The sequence below is a fragment of the Prionailurus bengalensis genome, chromosome X (genome assembly GCF_016509475.1).
Source record: "Prionailurus bengalensis isolate Pbe53 chromosome X, Fcat_Pben_1.1_paternal_pri, whole genome shotgun sequence".
Lineage (NCBI taxonomy): Eukaryota > Metazoa > Chordata > Mammalia > Carnivora > Felidae > Prionailurus > Prionailurus bengalensis.
This window is the reverse complement of record NC_057361.1, coordinates 48739319-48756760: the sequence shown is the minus strand read 5'-3', so window position 1 is coordinate 48756760 and position 17442 is coordinate 48739319. Positions and strand designations below refer to the sequence as shown.

The 17442-nt window shown below is 36.7% G+C and overlaps 1 protein-coding gene across 5 annotated transcripts in view; it reads right to left on the bottom strand.

Moving 5' to 3' along the window:
- Positions 1-2256: 2256 nt before the first annotated feature.
- Positions 2257-17442, bottom strand: part of RRAGB (Ras related GTP binding B) — a 42557-nt gene continuing 27371 nt past the window's right edge. For all 5 annotated transcript variants that reach the window (XM_043571569.1, XM_043571570.1, XM_043571568.1 and 2 more), the window contains 4 exons: positions 16439-16561; positions 4880-4971; positions 3715-3830; positions 2257-2781 (listed from right to left, as the gene is read on the bottom strand). In XM_043571569.1, the coding sequence (XP_043427504.1) occupies positions 2684-2781; positions 3715-3830; positions 4880-4971; positions 16439-16561 (429 nt within the window). In that variant the 3' untranslated portion in view covers positions 2257-2683. The remainder of the gene's footprint in view (positions 2782-3714; positions 3831-4879; positions 4972-16438; positions 16562-17442) is intronic.

Genomic DNA, 17442 nt, shown 5'->3' with positions numbered 1-17442 from the left:
GTGTCAGGAAATTGCAGCAGATTTTGTATCTAACTGTCCTCTGGGGGATCATGGGGCTCTGTGTCTCATAATGCTATCACATTTGATAGCCTTGAGACCAGAACATCGCTGACATTTCAGCAATTACTCTATTCACCCTTCCAGACTTACAATACACTCTCTAGAAATAACTCCACAGGGATAATCCTTATAAAGCATTTATAAGCTCACACTTAATAAACACTCAACTAAAGGTAGCACTGTTTTCATTTGGTAACCCACATAAAGTTATATATCCTATTGAGTTAGAAAATGAAGCTGGTTGACACTGGGAAAAACTAGCTCCCTACACAAATCACTACCACTACTCTATGCTAGTAATGGTTTCCATTTACAACATACTTTTAAAGTAGAAGCTTCCTAGTTATTATGTTTGCGTAAAACAGTGCTTCACAAACTTTTAGATCCCTTTGAAAATCAGTGGTCTATACTATATATATCTTAGCTCATATAATGCCTTCAACTTATCCTTATAAACTTAGTGAACACGTTTTCATACTCCTCTTTCTACATTTCTTCTTTTCCTTAAAGCTGTGGTTCCTCAAGTATAGCCCATAGACCAGCAGGATCAGTATCTGCTTCACCAGGGAACTTGTCAGAAATGCAGACACCTGGGTCCCACCCCAGACCTACAGAACCTGGAAATCTGGGTACTGGTGTGGGGCAGCAGTGTGTTTCAACAATTTCTCTTCCAAGTGATTCTAGTGCCTGCTCCAGTTTGAAAACTATTGCCCTATCCTAATAACATCACTAACATAGCCTATAAAAACCATCATTTCATTGTATCAATAATCCCATAATATTCATATCTCTAGTTTTGATTTCATCTCTCCATTTCTGTGTATATGCTTTCACTATTCACTTGTGTTTATTTCAGTTTCTAGGTGGTTCCATCTTGGACAAATATCTATCACAAAACATATTTTGTCTTCAGTGACAAAGAAGACTAGTTGGTCATTACAATAGGAAGGATCAAGCTAAATCATAACTTAATTTTTCTAACCTTTCATTCTTTTATGCATCCTCTAAGTCCAAATTATAACTAGAATCTGAGCAAGGGTTGAACAAGAGCAAATAATAACTACACTTTTTTCACACTTACCTGATTTAATGTCTATATCTGTATCTATCTGTCCACTTTCTAACTGCCTTCAAATATAACCCCATATATTGAGGATAATGAGAACATATCAACTCATGGCTCATATTAGTCACAGAACAGACCCCCACTTCATTTACTCTTCTTCATTTTCCTAGATATTAAGAAAATAAAGAATCTAGAATATCTACTAAAAAACTCCCCTTCTGCAGAGGATTAATACAACCGTTGATAAAATTAGTTCCATGACCTTTTAAAGCTTGATAATTTTAATCTACATAATGTAGGCTACCTAAAAACCGTGTGCTTCACTGCTTAGTGAAAACTACTTCTCCCAACTGAGGATGATAAGATTGGGAAGGGTGAGGTTCTGTTGGTCTAGAAGTTTTCTTCATGATATAGAGAGAAGAGAAATGAGATGAATACACTGTGTTATAGATTTACCAAATGTTTTTGTGTTCTTTTATTATATCTACAGAAGCAGATAAAGAGCTTTGAGTAATTCTAGTTAGTGTTATCAAGCTCCTTTTCTCCTAGTTAACAATGCTTCATCTTTTCATTAGGCGATGAAATAAAACACAACTTCTTGAAAAATATTTTAATATTACTTGATCAGCATAATGTAATTATGGGATAATTAGATGTAATGGGATACATCCCATTAGATGTAATGGGATACATAAAGTTAACCATTCCTGGACCACAGAGAAAGAATACTTATATCTCATAAATCTTATCTCTTTTCCCTCAACTTTTTATTCATTCCTTCTCCAGCTGCAACCTAGAAGAAGCTTTCAACACACCTCAGGCCTATATTACTGCCACAGCTTCTCCAGCTGCCACCAGTCAGCCCATATAGTCTAGGTTAATTTTCTTTCAAAATTCCTTTCACATAATTCCCTCCTCAAAAACCTACAATGGTATCCTATTTCCTATCACATAATATCTAAACTCTTCTAACTTTAAGACTATAATCTGCCTCCATCCTTCCTATCCAACTTTATTCTATAATATTTCCCAAACAGCAGATCCCCTCCCCATAGGATAACTATGAAATTCATTTGCTCTTTCTTAGGGAAAAAGTTGAAAAGACAAGGAAAAGAAAACAGACACTGAAATCCCTAACAGCAAAAGTTTATTTACAGTTGAAGTTAAGGAATAATTTTAATGCATGCTGAGAAATTAGTAATATTCCAAACTTATAGGTTACTATCCAATGAGGAATACAAGATGATGTTGGAAAAGGCTATGGCATACACAACTATTAGAACCAGGTTATCAGAACACACACTATTAGAATCTTGTTATCAGAACACTTACATATCACATACTTTTATGTCACATCAAGTCCATGAACAGCTCATTTTCTAACTTCTCACTGGCTATTTTAGTAAATAGCATTCAAGGTTAAACGTTAAGAATGACGTGGGGAAGAAATACACAAGTGGTAAGCATCACATTTCAGAGCCTACATATATGAATACAACATTAAGATTAATTAAGAAACAGTATTTCAAAAATTTTTGAAACAACATGTGGCAATGTTTAGCGCATGAGGAGACACTGTTTTGGTCCATCCACTCTCTCCAGCTTTTCAAAGTGTTTCCTGGCATTGCGGATGTTGATCAGAGTAGCTGCAGAAGCTGAGGGTAGGGAGGGTAGGGGTGGAGGAGATACCCAACATAATAAATACAAGCAGCCAACGGAATGTCTGACTAGTAAAAACAAATAAATAAACAAAAGAGAGCCAAATCTCTCAAAATAGGTCACAGAGAACATACAGGAATAGGAGGTCCCAAGTTAACTATGATTTAATTTTTCTGAATAAGCAGAAGATTTGTTTATATTTAAATATATTTCCAAAATAAAATTTCCAAATCTTTTTTTGGTTCATTTTTAGAATAAAACCCATTATGTTATGTTGTATTTTAATATTAACCTAAGTAGGAAAAGCCAGTGGATCAGAGATAATTTATTTAAACTTCTGGGAACATCCTGGAAACACTGCTAGAACCTTTATTTCAGTAGTTATGATGAACATGGCTATTATGGCATGGAAGTACCAAATACATCCTTTTATGCCCAGGGTACAAATGTGGGAATATAGTATTTAGGAATATACAGTGACATATAAAATGGTTCAGCATTTAGTAATCCAGAGCTTAGACTGATTAGTCTTTTGAAAATTTATACTATATGAAGCATAAATCATACATATGGGTTCTCTTTTCTTTAAAATCCCTAGATTTAGTACCTTGATTTCTGAAATTTCATGAAGAAAAAAAAAACAAATCTAAATTATTTTTAAGCTTCAAAATATAAGTTTAGTAAACAAAAAACTAGTTATTACTAGTACTAAAATAGCTTTTTTATTGTGGTAAATAATACATATAACAAGAAATTTACCATTCTAACCATTTAAAAATATACAGGTCAGTGGCATTAAGTATATTCCCACTGCTGTGCAACCATCCCCACTACAAGATGTTTGTTCATTATCTAATAAAGTACTACCTCTAGGGCAATTAGTTTAAAGAATGAAGCTTTAAATCTATGTCAGCTAAGTTTGAACTTACGAATGGATGGATCAGACATCACGACCATCACATAAGTGTTGGATGTAAAGATGTCAATGAAAGCAGCAAAGTTAGAGTTCCTGACTTCCATGCTCTGGAAAGACGCAGCTAGCTTGCTATAAGCGAAATGAGAAAAAGTAGTAAAGAACATAAAATAATAGCAATATAAAAAATTCTTACTTTGTATGTTGAACATTCAATAGCATTATACCTTGATCCACCACTTCATTAAGACAGTTAATCACTAACTTCACTTTGTTTTCCAAGGAAACTCTAATGCTAAATTTACTATGTTTTGGAAAGTGACTTAGAAAGTGGATTAGGACTTGACATTGACTGTGAAATGGGCTTAGACCTAGATCCATGTTAAAATAACAGATTACAAAAGATTTCCCTAATATTTAAGAAGTTTAGGTTGAAATTTTCCTATCATTGTGATTAATAACTATTTTTGAATGTTCATTATATTGAAATTAGAGAAATGATCCCATTTCTTTAAAAACAAACAAGGTAATTATATTTGCATGCCATTTGCTATTTCTTCTTAAAAATGTTAGCATAAACATGCCAGTAAGTCTCACAGTGTGCTAAGACATAAAAAGAGTAAACTTATACTTGTTCTATTGTCTGGGCATCAAAGTTTTACCAGGATAAGGATTTTGATTATTACATATTTACTAAATTATAATGTTCAGCCATTCCTTCTTCCTATATTCACAATGCTAAGATTCAAACCGTATTTAATCAAAAGTGAGACAACATGATTAGACATTTCCAGACTGTATTCTGTACCATTCCTGAATCAGTATCTATTTTAATTACTATAGTATTATAGCAAAATTTTTATTTGGTAGGGTAAATTCTCCTTTCTTCTTTTTCAAAACTCCCTTGGGTATTTTCTGTTTATTTCTTCCTACATAGTATCGAATATCTCAAAAGGTTTTTCTGCTTAGATATTTTTCACATGCTTCTTCTGTATCAGTTGAGTTTGGATTAAAGGACAATGACTTTCACCTGAACCAACTGTAAGCTCCCTTAGAGTTTAGCTTTCTTTTCAATTAAAAGAACTACTCTGAACACAGAAGTGCAATCTACTGTGGTTATCTGAACCTCTCAAAAGTGACAACTTTTTCCAGACATAAATAGATCACAAAAGATCTCTTACCTGCAGCTCAGCTTAAATTGCTTAATAATGTTGCTGATTTTCTCAAATCTGTGGGCATCACGCTGCTCTTTACACTGATAGTGAGAAATCACCTATGAAAAAAAGCAATACTCTTAAATATGCAAAGTAGTCATATCACCTTCTGCTACTTAATCCTCAAGTTAGACCTCTGTCAGTTTCTTGGTCACCCTGAACTTCAGGATAGACTTGGCACCCAGCCTTACTGTCTCTTCTTCTCTCCCATATCCTGCCAATGTACTGCATAATTTCAACATCCCTATGGATAACCTATACAGTAGTATTCATTTATAATTTTATTGGACATTAAAATATTACCTATTTTGGTTTCACTGCTGTTATTTCTCATTTATGTTAATTAAATTGTCATCTTATTTCAGTATTTCACAGGATGTTTTTGATTTAAAAAGTACAAATTAGGGGCACTTGGATGGTCAATCGGTTAAGCATCTGACTTTGGCTCAGGTCATGATCTTGTGGTTCCTGAGTTCGAGCCCCATGTTGGGGCTCTGTGCTGGCAGCTCAGAGTCTGGAGCTTGCTTGGGATTCTGTGACTCCCTCTCTCTCATCCCCTCCCCCACTCATACTCTGTCTCTCAAAAAATAAATAAACGTTAAAAGTTTTTTAAAAAGTACAAATTTAAAAAAATTAAATATTTTTAGTGGTTCTTCAGATGTACATAATGTACTGATTTTTTAAAAGATTTTTAATGTTTATTTATTTATTTTTTTAAGGTATATTCATTTTTCACACAGAGAGAGAGAGACAGCACATAAGTAGAGGAAGGGCAGAGAGAGAGGGAGACACAGAATCTGAAGCAGGCTCTAGGCTCTGAGCTGTCAGCACAGAGCCAGACGTGGGGCTCGAACCCACAAACTGTGAGATCATGACCTGAGCCAAAGTCAGACACCTAACTGACTGAACCACTCAGGCGCCCCCCTAGTGTACTGATTTTAATGAAGGCTATACCTAAGTAGCTTTTGGCATCACATTTAAAAATCTTAAGTATGCCTTGAGGAGAACCCCTGCATGTCCCTGCCCCTTTCCTATCAGTGCCCCCTACATGTTGTTAGCTGAGTGTCCCATGGGGCCTGAGGCATTTACTCTGAAACAATTAGAATGTTCAAAGCAGGCTGGAGTCACATAGATACAGAAGCCAGGAATAATGGAATAAGACTGCAGTTCTATTCTGTTGGTTTCTGGAACTGAGGGCATAATTAAGAGGAATAGCCAGGGACATTCATATTGCAGCACTACAGGTGAAATTCTTGGACTGGTGCAAGATGGACAAGAGTAAAATTATTTGCCAAGAATGTTGTCATTACTCAAGAATCAATGTCGAATGTATTGGGTGGGATCCAGGGGAAGATGGCAGCATAGGAGGATACTGGGCTCACCTCGTCCTGCTGATCACATAGATTCACCCACACCTGCCTAAATGACCCAGAAAACCAACAGAAGACTAGCAGAATGGACTCTCTGGAGCCAAGCGTAGCCAAGAGGACTCATGGAAGAGGGCAGAAAGGGTGGAGAGGTGGTGCGTGCTACACGGACTGGCGGGAGGGACCCGGGGTGGTGGAAAGGTAGCCCACCCGGCAAGGCAGAGCCCCTGAAGTCTGGCATACAAAAGCGGAGGGGCCGGACTCGGTGAGTTCTGACAGCCATCGAGACTTAACATCTGGAATGTTAAAAGTCAAAAGCTCTGCTTGGAGAGCAGGAGGGCGAGAGGACACCAGGAGGGAGAGTTGTTAATCCCAGGAAGACAGAGCTCAGCTTGGCAGGGGAACAAAGGTGCTGGCAAGAACCATCTCCCTCTCCCATCCCCCAGAAGTAAACCCAAAAGGAACCATTTTCCATCACCAAACTTGCTTGCACTGCGCCAACACCCTCAGCTGTGCTTCTGTGGATCCATCCCTACGACAGGTCTGCCTCCCTCCCAGTGCTGCAGGGCCCCTCCCACAGGGGACCACAGACAGCAAAGCAAGCTTAGCCTGCCCCTCCTGCCCCTGTGCACCTTGCAGATACACCCCAGCTAATACATCAGATCCCATCAAAGCAGCACCACAAGCCTGGCAGTGTGTAAGTAGCCTGGACAGGAGCCACACCACTCCACAGTGAGTCCTTCCCCTAGGAAAGGAGAAGATAAAGGTACACACCAGTCTGACTGTGGCCCCAGTGGTGGGCTGGGGACAGACATCAAATCTGACTGTGGCCCCACCCACCAACACAAGTTACTCCAGACAGCACAGGGGAAGTGCCCTGCACTTCAGCGCCACCCCAGGAAGTACCCAAAATGACTAAACGGAAGAACTCTCCTCAAAGGAAACTCCAGGAAGTAGAAACAGCTAATGAATTGATCAAAAATGACTTAAGCAATATAATGGAACAATAATTTAGAAGAATAATCATAAAATTAATTGCTGGGCTTGAAAGAGGCATAGAGGACACCAAAGAATCTGTTGCTACAGAGATAAAGGGACTAAGAAATAGACATGAGGAGCTAAAAAATGCTATAAATGAGGTGCAAATATAATGGAGGGGACCACAGCTCGTAATGAAGAGGCAGAGGAGAGATTGGTGAATTGGAAGATAAAATTATGCATACATTCTTCTCCAGTGCACATGGAACGTTCTCCAGAATAGACCATATACTGGGACACAAATCAGCCCTAAGTAAGTACAAAAGGATCGAGATCATACTGTGCATATTTTCAGACCACAATGCTATGAAACTCCAAATCAACCACAAGAAAAATTTGGAAAGGTAACAACTATTGGAGACTGAAGAAAATCCTACTAAAGAATGAATGGGCTAACCAAGCAGTTAAAGAAGAAATTAAAAAGTATATGGAAGTCAATTAAAATGATAGCACCACAACCCAAAACCTCTGGGACGCAGCAAAGGCGGTCATAAGAGGAAAGAATATACCAATCCAGGCCTTGCTAAAGAAGGAAGAAAGATCTCATATACACAACCTAACCTTACGCCTTAAGGAGCTGGAACAAGAACAGCAAATAAAACCTAAAACCAGCAGAAGACAGGAAATAGTAAAGATTAGAGCGAAAATTAACGCTATCGAAACCAAAAAAAGAGTAGAACAGATCAATGAAACCAGAAGCTGGTTCTTTGAAATAATTAACAAAATTAATAAACCAATAGCCAGTTTAATCAAGAAGAAAAAGGAAAGGACCCAAATAAATAAAATGAAGAATGACAGAGTAGAAATCACAACCAACACAACAGAAATAAAAACAATAATAAGAGAATATTATGAGCAATTATATGCCAACAAAATTGGAAATCTGGGAGAAATGGACAAATTCCTAGAAACATACACTACCAAAACTGAAACAGGAAGAAATAGAAAATTTGAACAGACCCATAACCAGTAAGGAAATCGAATTAGTAATAAAAAATCTGACAAAAACTAGAGTCCAGGGCCAGATGGCTTTCCAGGGAAATTCTACCAAACATTTAAGGAAGAGTTAACACCTATTCTCTTGAAACTGTTCCAAAAAATTGAATGGAAGGAAAACTTCCAAACTCTTTCTATGGAGCCAGCAGTACCTTGATTCCAAAACCAGACAAAGACCCCACTAAAACGGAGAATTATAGACCAATTTCCCTGATGAACATGGATGCAAAAATCCTCAACAAGATATTAGCCAACCGGATCCAACAATACATTAAAAAAATTATTCACCACGACCAAGTGGGATTTATACCTGGGATGCAGGGCTGGTTCAATATCCTCAAAACAATTAATGTGACTCATCACATCAATAAAAGAAAGGACAAGAAGCATATGATCCTCTCAATAGATGCAGAGACAGCATTTGACAAAATACAGCATCCTTTCTTGATAAAAACCCTCAAGAAAGTAGGGATAGAAGGAGGATACCTCGAGATCATAAAAGACATATACAAGCAACCCAATGCTAATACATTCTCAATGGGGAAAAACTGAGAGCTTTCCCCCTAAGGTCAGGAACAAGACAGGGATATCCACTCTCGCCACTGTTATTCAACATAGTATTGGAAGTCTTAGCCTCTGCAATCACACAACACAAAGAAATAAAAGGCATCCAAATCGACCAGGAGGAAGTCAAACTTTCACTCTTCACAGGTGACATGATACTCTATATGGAAAACCCAAAAGATTCCACCAAAAAACAGCTAGAACTGATTCATAAATTCAGCAAAGTTGTGGGATATAAAATCAATGCACAGAAATCGGTTGCATTCCTATACACCAACAATGAAGTGACAGAAAGAGAAATCAAGGAATTAATCCCATTTACAGTTGTACCAAAAGCCATAAATTACCTAGGAATAAATCTAACCAAAGAGGTGAAAAATCTATACACTGAAAACTATAGAAAGCAGATGAAAGAAACTGAAGAAGACACAAAGAAATGGAAAAAGATTCCATGCTCCTGGATAGGAAGAACAAATATTGTTAAAGTCTCGATACTACCCAAAGCAATCTACATATTCAATGCGATCCCTATCAAAGTAACACCAGTATTCTTCACAGAACTAGAAAAAATAATCCCAAAATTTGTATGGAACCAGAAAAGACTCCAAATAGTCAAAGCAATCTTGAAAAAGAAAACCAAAGCAGGACGCATCACAATGCCAGACTTCAAGCTATACCACAAAGCTGTAATCATTAAGACAGTATGGTAATGGCAGAAGAACAGACACTCAGATCAATGGAACAGAATAGAGAACCCAGAAATGGACTCACAAACGTATGGGCAGCTAATCTTTGACAAAGCAGGAAAGAATATCCAATGGAATAAAGACAGTCTTTTCAGCAAGTAGTGCTGGAAAAACTGGACAGCGACATGCAGAAGAATGAACCTGGACCACTTTCTTACACCATACACAAAAATAAACTCAAAGTGGATGAAAGACCTCAATGCAAGACAGGAAGCCATCAAAATCCTCGAGAAGAAAGCAGGCAAAACCCTCTTTGATCTTGCCTGCAGCAATTTATTACTCAAGACGTCTCTGGAGGCAAGAAAAACCAAAGCAAAAATGAACTACTGGGACCTAATCAAAATAACAAGCTTCTGCACGGCAAAGGACACAATCAGCAAAACTAAAAGGCAACCGACAGAATGGATGAATATATTGGCAAATGGCATATCAGATAAAGGGCTAGTATCCAAAATCTATAAAAAAGTCAACAAACTCCACACCCGAAAAACAAATAATCCAGTGAAGAAATGGGCAGAAAATATGAATAGACACTTTTCCAAAGAAGACATCCAGATGGCCAACAGGCGCATGAAAAGATCCTCAATGTCCCTCCTCATCATGGAAATACAAATCAATACCACATTCAGAAACCACCTCACGCCAGTCAGAGTGGCTAAAATGAACAAATCAGGAGACTATAGATGCTGAAGAAGATGTGGAGAAACGGGAACCCTCTTGCACTGTTGGTGGGAATGCAAACTGGTGCAGCTGCTCTGGAAAACAGTGTGGAGGTTCCTCAAAAAATTAAATATAGATCTATCCTATGACCCAGAAATAGCACTGCTAGGAATTTACCCAAGGGATGCAGGAGTGCTGATGTGTAGGGGTACTTGTACCCCAATGTTTATAGCAGCACTTTCACCAGTAGCCAAATTATGGAAAGAGCCTAAATGTCCATCAACTGATGAATGGATAAAGAAATTGTGGTTTATATACACAATGGAATACTATGTGTCAATGAGAAAGAATGAAATATGGCCTTTTGTAGCAACCTGGATGGAACTGGAGAGTGTTATGCTAAGTGAAATAAGTCATATAGAGAAAGACAGATACCATATGTTTTCACTGTTATGTGGATCCTGAGAAACTTAACAGAAGACCATGGGGGAGGGGAAGGAAAAAAAACAGGTTAGAGAGGGAGGGAGCCAAAACAGAAGAGACTCTTAAAATCTGAGAACAAACTGAGGGTTGATGGGGGGTGGGAGGGAGGGGAGGGCAGGTGAGGGGTATTGAGGAGGATATCTGTTGGGATGAGCACTGGGTGTTGTATGGAAACCAGTTTGACAATAAATTTCATATTAAAAAAAAAGAATGAATGTCATTACTCAAATATGATCTGATACTTTTATAGTTCCAACCACGAACAATGCAGCAGAATTATTACCATGACCCACCAGGTAGCATGTAGGAAACCAAAGTCTTTGGGTTCCAGAAAGAGTATGGTTACAAAGAAACTTAAAAGAATTGATGGAAGGGAACCACCAGAATTGGAGACTGTGGCTTAATTTGAGTCAGCATAAGAAATCTCACCCAACTTAGACATGGACAGGATAGCTTAGACATGGACACTGATAGCTCTTTCCCATTTCTGTGCATGGTGGCCAGTTTTAGTTTGTGGAGCAATTTGCCTGGTTAATTTCAATAACGAACAAGGCTCTGGCATGCTAACTAGTTACAGGCTTCCTACGCTAGGATCACCCAAACACATAAAGCAGTTAATAACAAACAAAGGAATTAATCGATAATAATACAATAATAGTAGGGGACTTTACAGCACACTTACATCAATGGACAGATCATTTAAACAGAAAATCAACAAGGAAACAATGGCTTTCAAAGACATAATGGAACACACGGATTTAATAGATATATTCAGAACATTCCATCCTAAAACAAGAGAATATACATTCTTCTCAAGCCCACAAAACAAACCTCAACAAATTCAAGAATATCGAAATTGCGCCATGCATATTTTCTGACTACAACATTATGAAACTATAAGACAAGCATAAGAAATAGTTGGCAAAGACTACAAATACAAGGAGATAAAGAACATGCTACTAAACAATAAATGGATCAACCAGAAAATCAAAGAATAAATAAAGTACATGGAAACAAATGAAAACAAGGGTCCAAAACCTCTCAGATGCAACAAAACCAGTTCGAGAAGGAAGTTTAACAAGCCTACCTCAAGAAGCAAGAAAAATCTCAAACAAGCTAACTCTACACCAAAAGGAGGTAGAGAAGAACTACAAACAAAACCTAAACCAGTGGAAGGAAGGAAATAATAAAGATCAGAGCAGAAATAAATGATGAAGAAAATTAAAAAATCAATAGAACAGATTAATGAACCCAGGAGCTGATTCTTCGAAAAAATAAAATTGATAAGCCTCTAAGCTGTCTGATCAAGACAAAAGGAGAAAAGACCCAAATAAATAAAATAAGACAGTAGAAATAACAACCAACCATATAAAAAAGCATGAGAATATTATGAAAAACTATATGCCAACAAATTGGACAGCCTAGAAGAAATGGATATATTCCTAGAAACATATAAACTACCAAAACTGAAACAGGAAGAAATAAAAAAGTTGAACAGACTGACAACCAGCAAAGACACTGAATTAGAAATCAAAACTTGGGGCACTGGGTGGCTGAGTCAGTTAAGCATCCAACTTAGGCTCAGGGCATGATCTCACCGTCTGTGAGTTTGAGCTCTGAATCAGGCTCCATGCCAAGAGCTCAGATCCTGGAGCCTGGTTCTTATTCTGTGTCTTCCTCTCTCTCTGCTCCTCCCCTGCTAGGTGCTCTCGCACTCGCTCTCTCTCTCTCTCTCTCTCTCTCTCTCAAAAATAAAAAAGATAAACAAACAAACAAAAAAAAGAAATCACAACTCTCCCAACAGATAAAAGTCCAGGGCTAGATAGCTTCACAGGCAAATTCCACTAACCATTTAAATAATTTCAAAAATAGAAGAGGAAGGAAAACTTCCAAATTCATTCTATGAGGTCAATATTACCCTGATACCAAAACCATATAAAGACACCACTAAAAAAGAGAACTACAGGTCAATATCCCTGATGAACATAGATGCAAAAATTACCAACAAAATACCAGCAAACTGAATTCAACAATAAATTAAAAAATCATTCACCACAATCAAGTAGGATTTACTCATGGGTTGCAAAACTAGTCCAATATTTGCAAATCAATTAAGATGATGCATCACATCAATTAGAGAAAAGGTAAGAACTATATGATCATTTCAATAGATGCAGAAAAAGCATTTGACAAAGTATAGCTTCCATTCATTATAAAAACCCTCAACAAAGTAGGTTTATAGAGAACACACCTGAACATAATAAAGGCGATATATGAAATACCCATAGCTAATGTCATCCTTAATGGGGAATAACAGAGTATTCCCCCTAAGGTCAGGAACAAGAAGTTATTTTCACTCTCCTTCTGGCACCACTTTTATTCAACATAGGACTGGAAGTCCTAGCCACAGCAGTCAGACAACAAAAAGAAATAAAAGACATCCAAATTGGTAAGAAATAAAATATTCATGATTGGCAGAGGACATTATACTACATATAGAAAACCCATAAAGTTCCACCCCAAAACTGCTAGAACTGATAAATTCATTAAAGTCACAGGATACAATATCAGTGTAGAGAAATCTGTTGCATTTCTATATACCAATAATGAAGCAGCAGAAAGAGAAATTACAAAAACAATACCATTTACAACTGCAACAAAAATAAGATGCCTAGGAATAAACCTAACCAAAGAGGTGAATGACCTGTACTCTAAAATTATAAAACACTGATGAAAGAAATTAAAGATGACACGAAGAAATGTAAAGACATTCCAATCTCATGGATAGGAAGAACAATGTTAAAATGTCTATACCACCCAAAACAAGCTATACATTTAATGCAATCCCTATCAAAATACCACTAGCTTCACAGAACTAGAAAAAACCTAAATGTGAGACGTGTTAACCATCAAAATCCTAGAAGAGAACACAGTCAGTAACTTCTTTGACAATGGCAAACTTGTCTCTAGATATGTTTCCCGAGGCAAGGAAGACAAAAGCAAAAATAAACTATTGGGATTATGGCAACATTAAAAGCTTCTGCACAGCAAATGAAACAAGCAACAAAACCAAAAGGCAACCTTTGGAATGGGAGGAGATATTTGCAAATGACATATCTGATAAAGAGTTAGTATCTAAAATATATAAAGAACTTCTGTAACTCAACACCCAAAAAATGAATAATCCAGTTAAAAAAATGGGCAGAAGATATGAATAGACGTTTTTCCACAGACAACATATAGATGGGCAACAGACCCATGAAAAGATGCTCAACATTACTCATTATCAGAGAAATGCAAATAAAAACTACAATGAGATATCACTTTATACCTGTCAGAATGGCTCAAATCAACAACATAAAAAACAACAGGTGGTGGTGAGGATGTAGACAAAAAGGAACCCTCTTGCACTATTGGTGGGAATGCAAACTGGTGCAGCCACTCTGGAAAACAGTGTGGAGGTTCCTCAAAAAATTAACAATAGAACTACCTTAAGATCCAGCAATCGCACTACTGGGTATTTATCCAAATAATACAAGAACACTAATTCAAAGGGATACAGACACATACCCTATGTTTACAGCAGCATTGTTTACAATAGTGAAGATATAGAAACAGCCCAAAGTGTCTATCAATTGATGAATGGATAATAACATGTACGCACACACACACACACACAGTAGATATTACTCAACTATAAAAAAGAATGAAATCTTGCCATCTGCAATGAAGTGGATGGAGTTGGAGAGTACTATGCTAAGCGAAGTAAATCAGTCAGGGAAAGATAAATACCATGTGATTTCACTCATATGTGTAATTTAAGAAATAGAACAAACAAAGGGGAATAAAGGACAGAGTGAGAGAGTGACAAATCAAGAAACATACTTTTAATTAACAGAACAAACTGATAGTTTCTAGAAGCCAGGTGGTTGGGGGATATAGAGGATGATGATTAAGGAGTACACTTGTGATGATGGGCACAGGGTGATGTATGGAATTGTCGAATCACTATATTGTATATCTGAAACTAATATAACACTATATGTTAACTAGAATTAAAATAATTTTTTTAATTGTAAATTAAATATATATAAAAAACAATGAAAATCTTAACTAAAGGATTCCAACCTCTAAGGATTTACTATTTATAAATGAACTTATTCATTATGAACACTCACATCAGCTGAAAATACTTCTTCTACCACTTTCAGATTTTAATAAAATCATGTATTTTTATAGGCTGAATATTTAGATATAAAGTTTCTAGTAGGAAGCAAAAATGAGTTGCTCACCAGAAGAAAATTCACAGGGCAATTTACTGAAACCATGTGAACCTTTCGAAAGGTAATTCCTAGACCAATGGTGGAACAGGTTCCCCTTGCTTGACTTCAACTCGCTCAGTGAAGATGGTTGATCACAACTAAACTTGGTCTCCAAGAGAAACCAAAGCCACCTGTTACTGTTAGTGAGAAAGAGGGAACTTATATAAGGTTAACCTCTATGATCATATGTGGTGGATAAGGCAGGAGAATACTGCTGAAAGCAGGATTCTGCCATGCCAATGTGTATCAAGATGGTAAGAATAGCTCACTTGTTTGTTGCTATTCACACTAGAAGCAAGAGGTTGCAGGGTAGTAAAACTGCAAGCAAGTGACTCCTGCCAGTGAGCTGAAGCAGAAAGTCACTCTAGTTAGAACTTCTTGCTGCAGCTGTACCACCTAGCAGGATAGATGACTCAGAAACTACAGTTACAAATAATGTTTCCACAAAGGATGGAGTAGGAAAAATTACAGTACACATTCTCTGCCCTCTGTTGCTATAATAACAAAAAGAACCTACTTTTTATAGCATGACAACTATATGGTAAGCTTTGTATTAGGGCTTAACATTACCTTGTGCCATTTATTCCATACAATAAACTTATGGTATAGATGTATTATCTCCATTTTATAGAAGGGAAACCAAGCTCAGATAGATTTAGAAATGTGTTTTAAAACCATCAGGCATTGGTAGAGCTCAGTAACCAATTATTTACTGTGAGTTGCTCTTAGAATTATATTTATTAAACTGATCAGCAATTATATGCAGTGTTTTATGATATCCCTAATTAGCTTCTGTTACTGTTCTTTAAAATTTTTTTTATAAATATAATACTGCAACCCCCTTAGGGCCATACACACAGTAGGCTCTATAGTTAAGTTGAATTTATATGAGAAAAATAAAAATGCCAAGGCACCTCGTTCCCCTTCCACCTCTCCATCTGAACTCTTAGCTAAATCACTAAAATGACCATTATACCTCTTCCATGTTAAAAGTTTTCAAATCAGTCTTTTGGAGAAAGGGGTGGGATAAGAGTTTTCTCAAAAGGAAAATACCTCTTATTTCATAATAAAAGTCAATAAGAAATTAGGAATTATTTAACACAAATGAATAATTTTTAGCAGAAATAATCTAAACTCTATAATAAGGCATGCTTGTAAAAATCTAAGTCTTACTAACTACTAAAGAGCTACACACAAAGGACTTCTTTTGGGTCACCTGTAAATAAGGTTATATATGCTGATGCAATGACAAGAGGGAAAAAGGTTCTTCCTGAAAGTAACAACATGTTGTTCTCTGTTGCTGGATAGAAGGTAAGTGTGAAGTACACCTGCAGAACAGAAAGTTCTCACCAGAAAAGTAGCTCTCTCAAACAAAAGGACTTCATCAGCCTCAATAATTTCAGCAAAATTCCTTAGGTTCATTTCCAGCTGCTGAACATTGGGGATCAGCTGATAAACAATGCTGGACCAGGCCTAACGGAACAGAAGCACAGTGTAATATTACTAACTGGTAGGCAGTCCCAGACCTTTGCAAATGAGTAAGTATACTATAACATATGGACAGCAAAATATGGTGATATAGAGTCCCAAACAAATACTTGTAACAAATATGGCATGACACAAACAAAATGAGATGAAGGTGATATTTGATTATTATCCTTCAGATGGAATTTTTTAAAGTTTCAAACACATAAAATGCTGGAGAAACTTCTTTCCATTGATAATTTTTTTAAAAATTAATAATTTAATTCCATGACGTTTGCCTTAAGAATAGTTGAAAACTCTGATTTACTGGACCAAATAAAACGTTTGTAATCCAGCCATTCAACAAATATTTAAGTGCAATAATGTAGACCACTCTAAATATCAGAAGATAATAGTGCTATATTTAACATAAATCCAAGAATCAATTTTGTAAAAAGTATCATCAGAGTCACATGGAAAAATGGCCCCTCCCCTTAATGGGATAATGTACAAAAGAAATCACAAGAGAAATTAGTGGCATTATCATTCCAAAAAGCTTATTATTGTCAGTTGTATAAATTATTGATCCAATTGAATTAAAAATGGTCCATTGTGTGATTCCTAAAACTGACTTCATCCAGAGAAGTATTACTAATGTAAGTAGTTGAAATTAACCACACCCTCCCTCTATTCTCTTAAGGCTCTTTTATTTGCATTTCCATTGTAATAATTCCTTCCAATTTGTCTGATAAGCTTGTTCTTCTCTCCCCTACTAGAGGGCAGGAACCTGGTCTTAGTCAATTTGTGTGTCCAACAGCATCAAGCAGATATGCAATGAGTGCTTGTAGAATAAAACAAAATAAAAATTTAAGTCAGCTCTATGCAACATT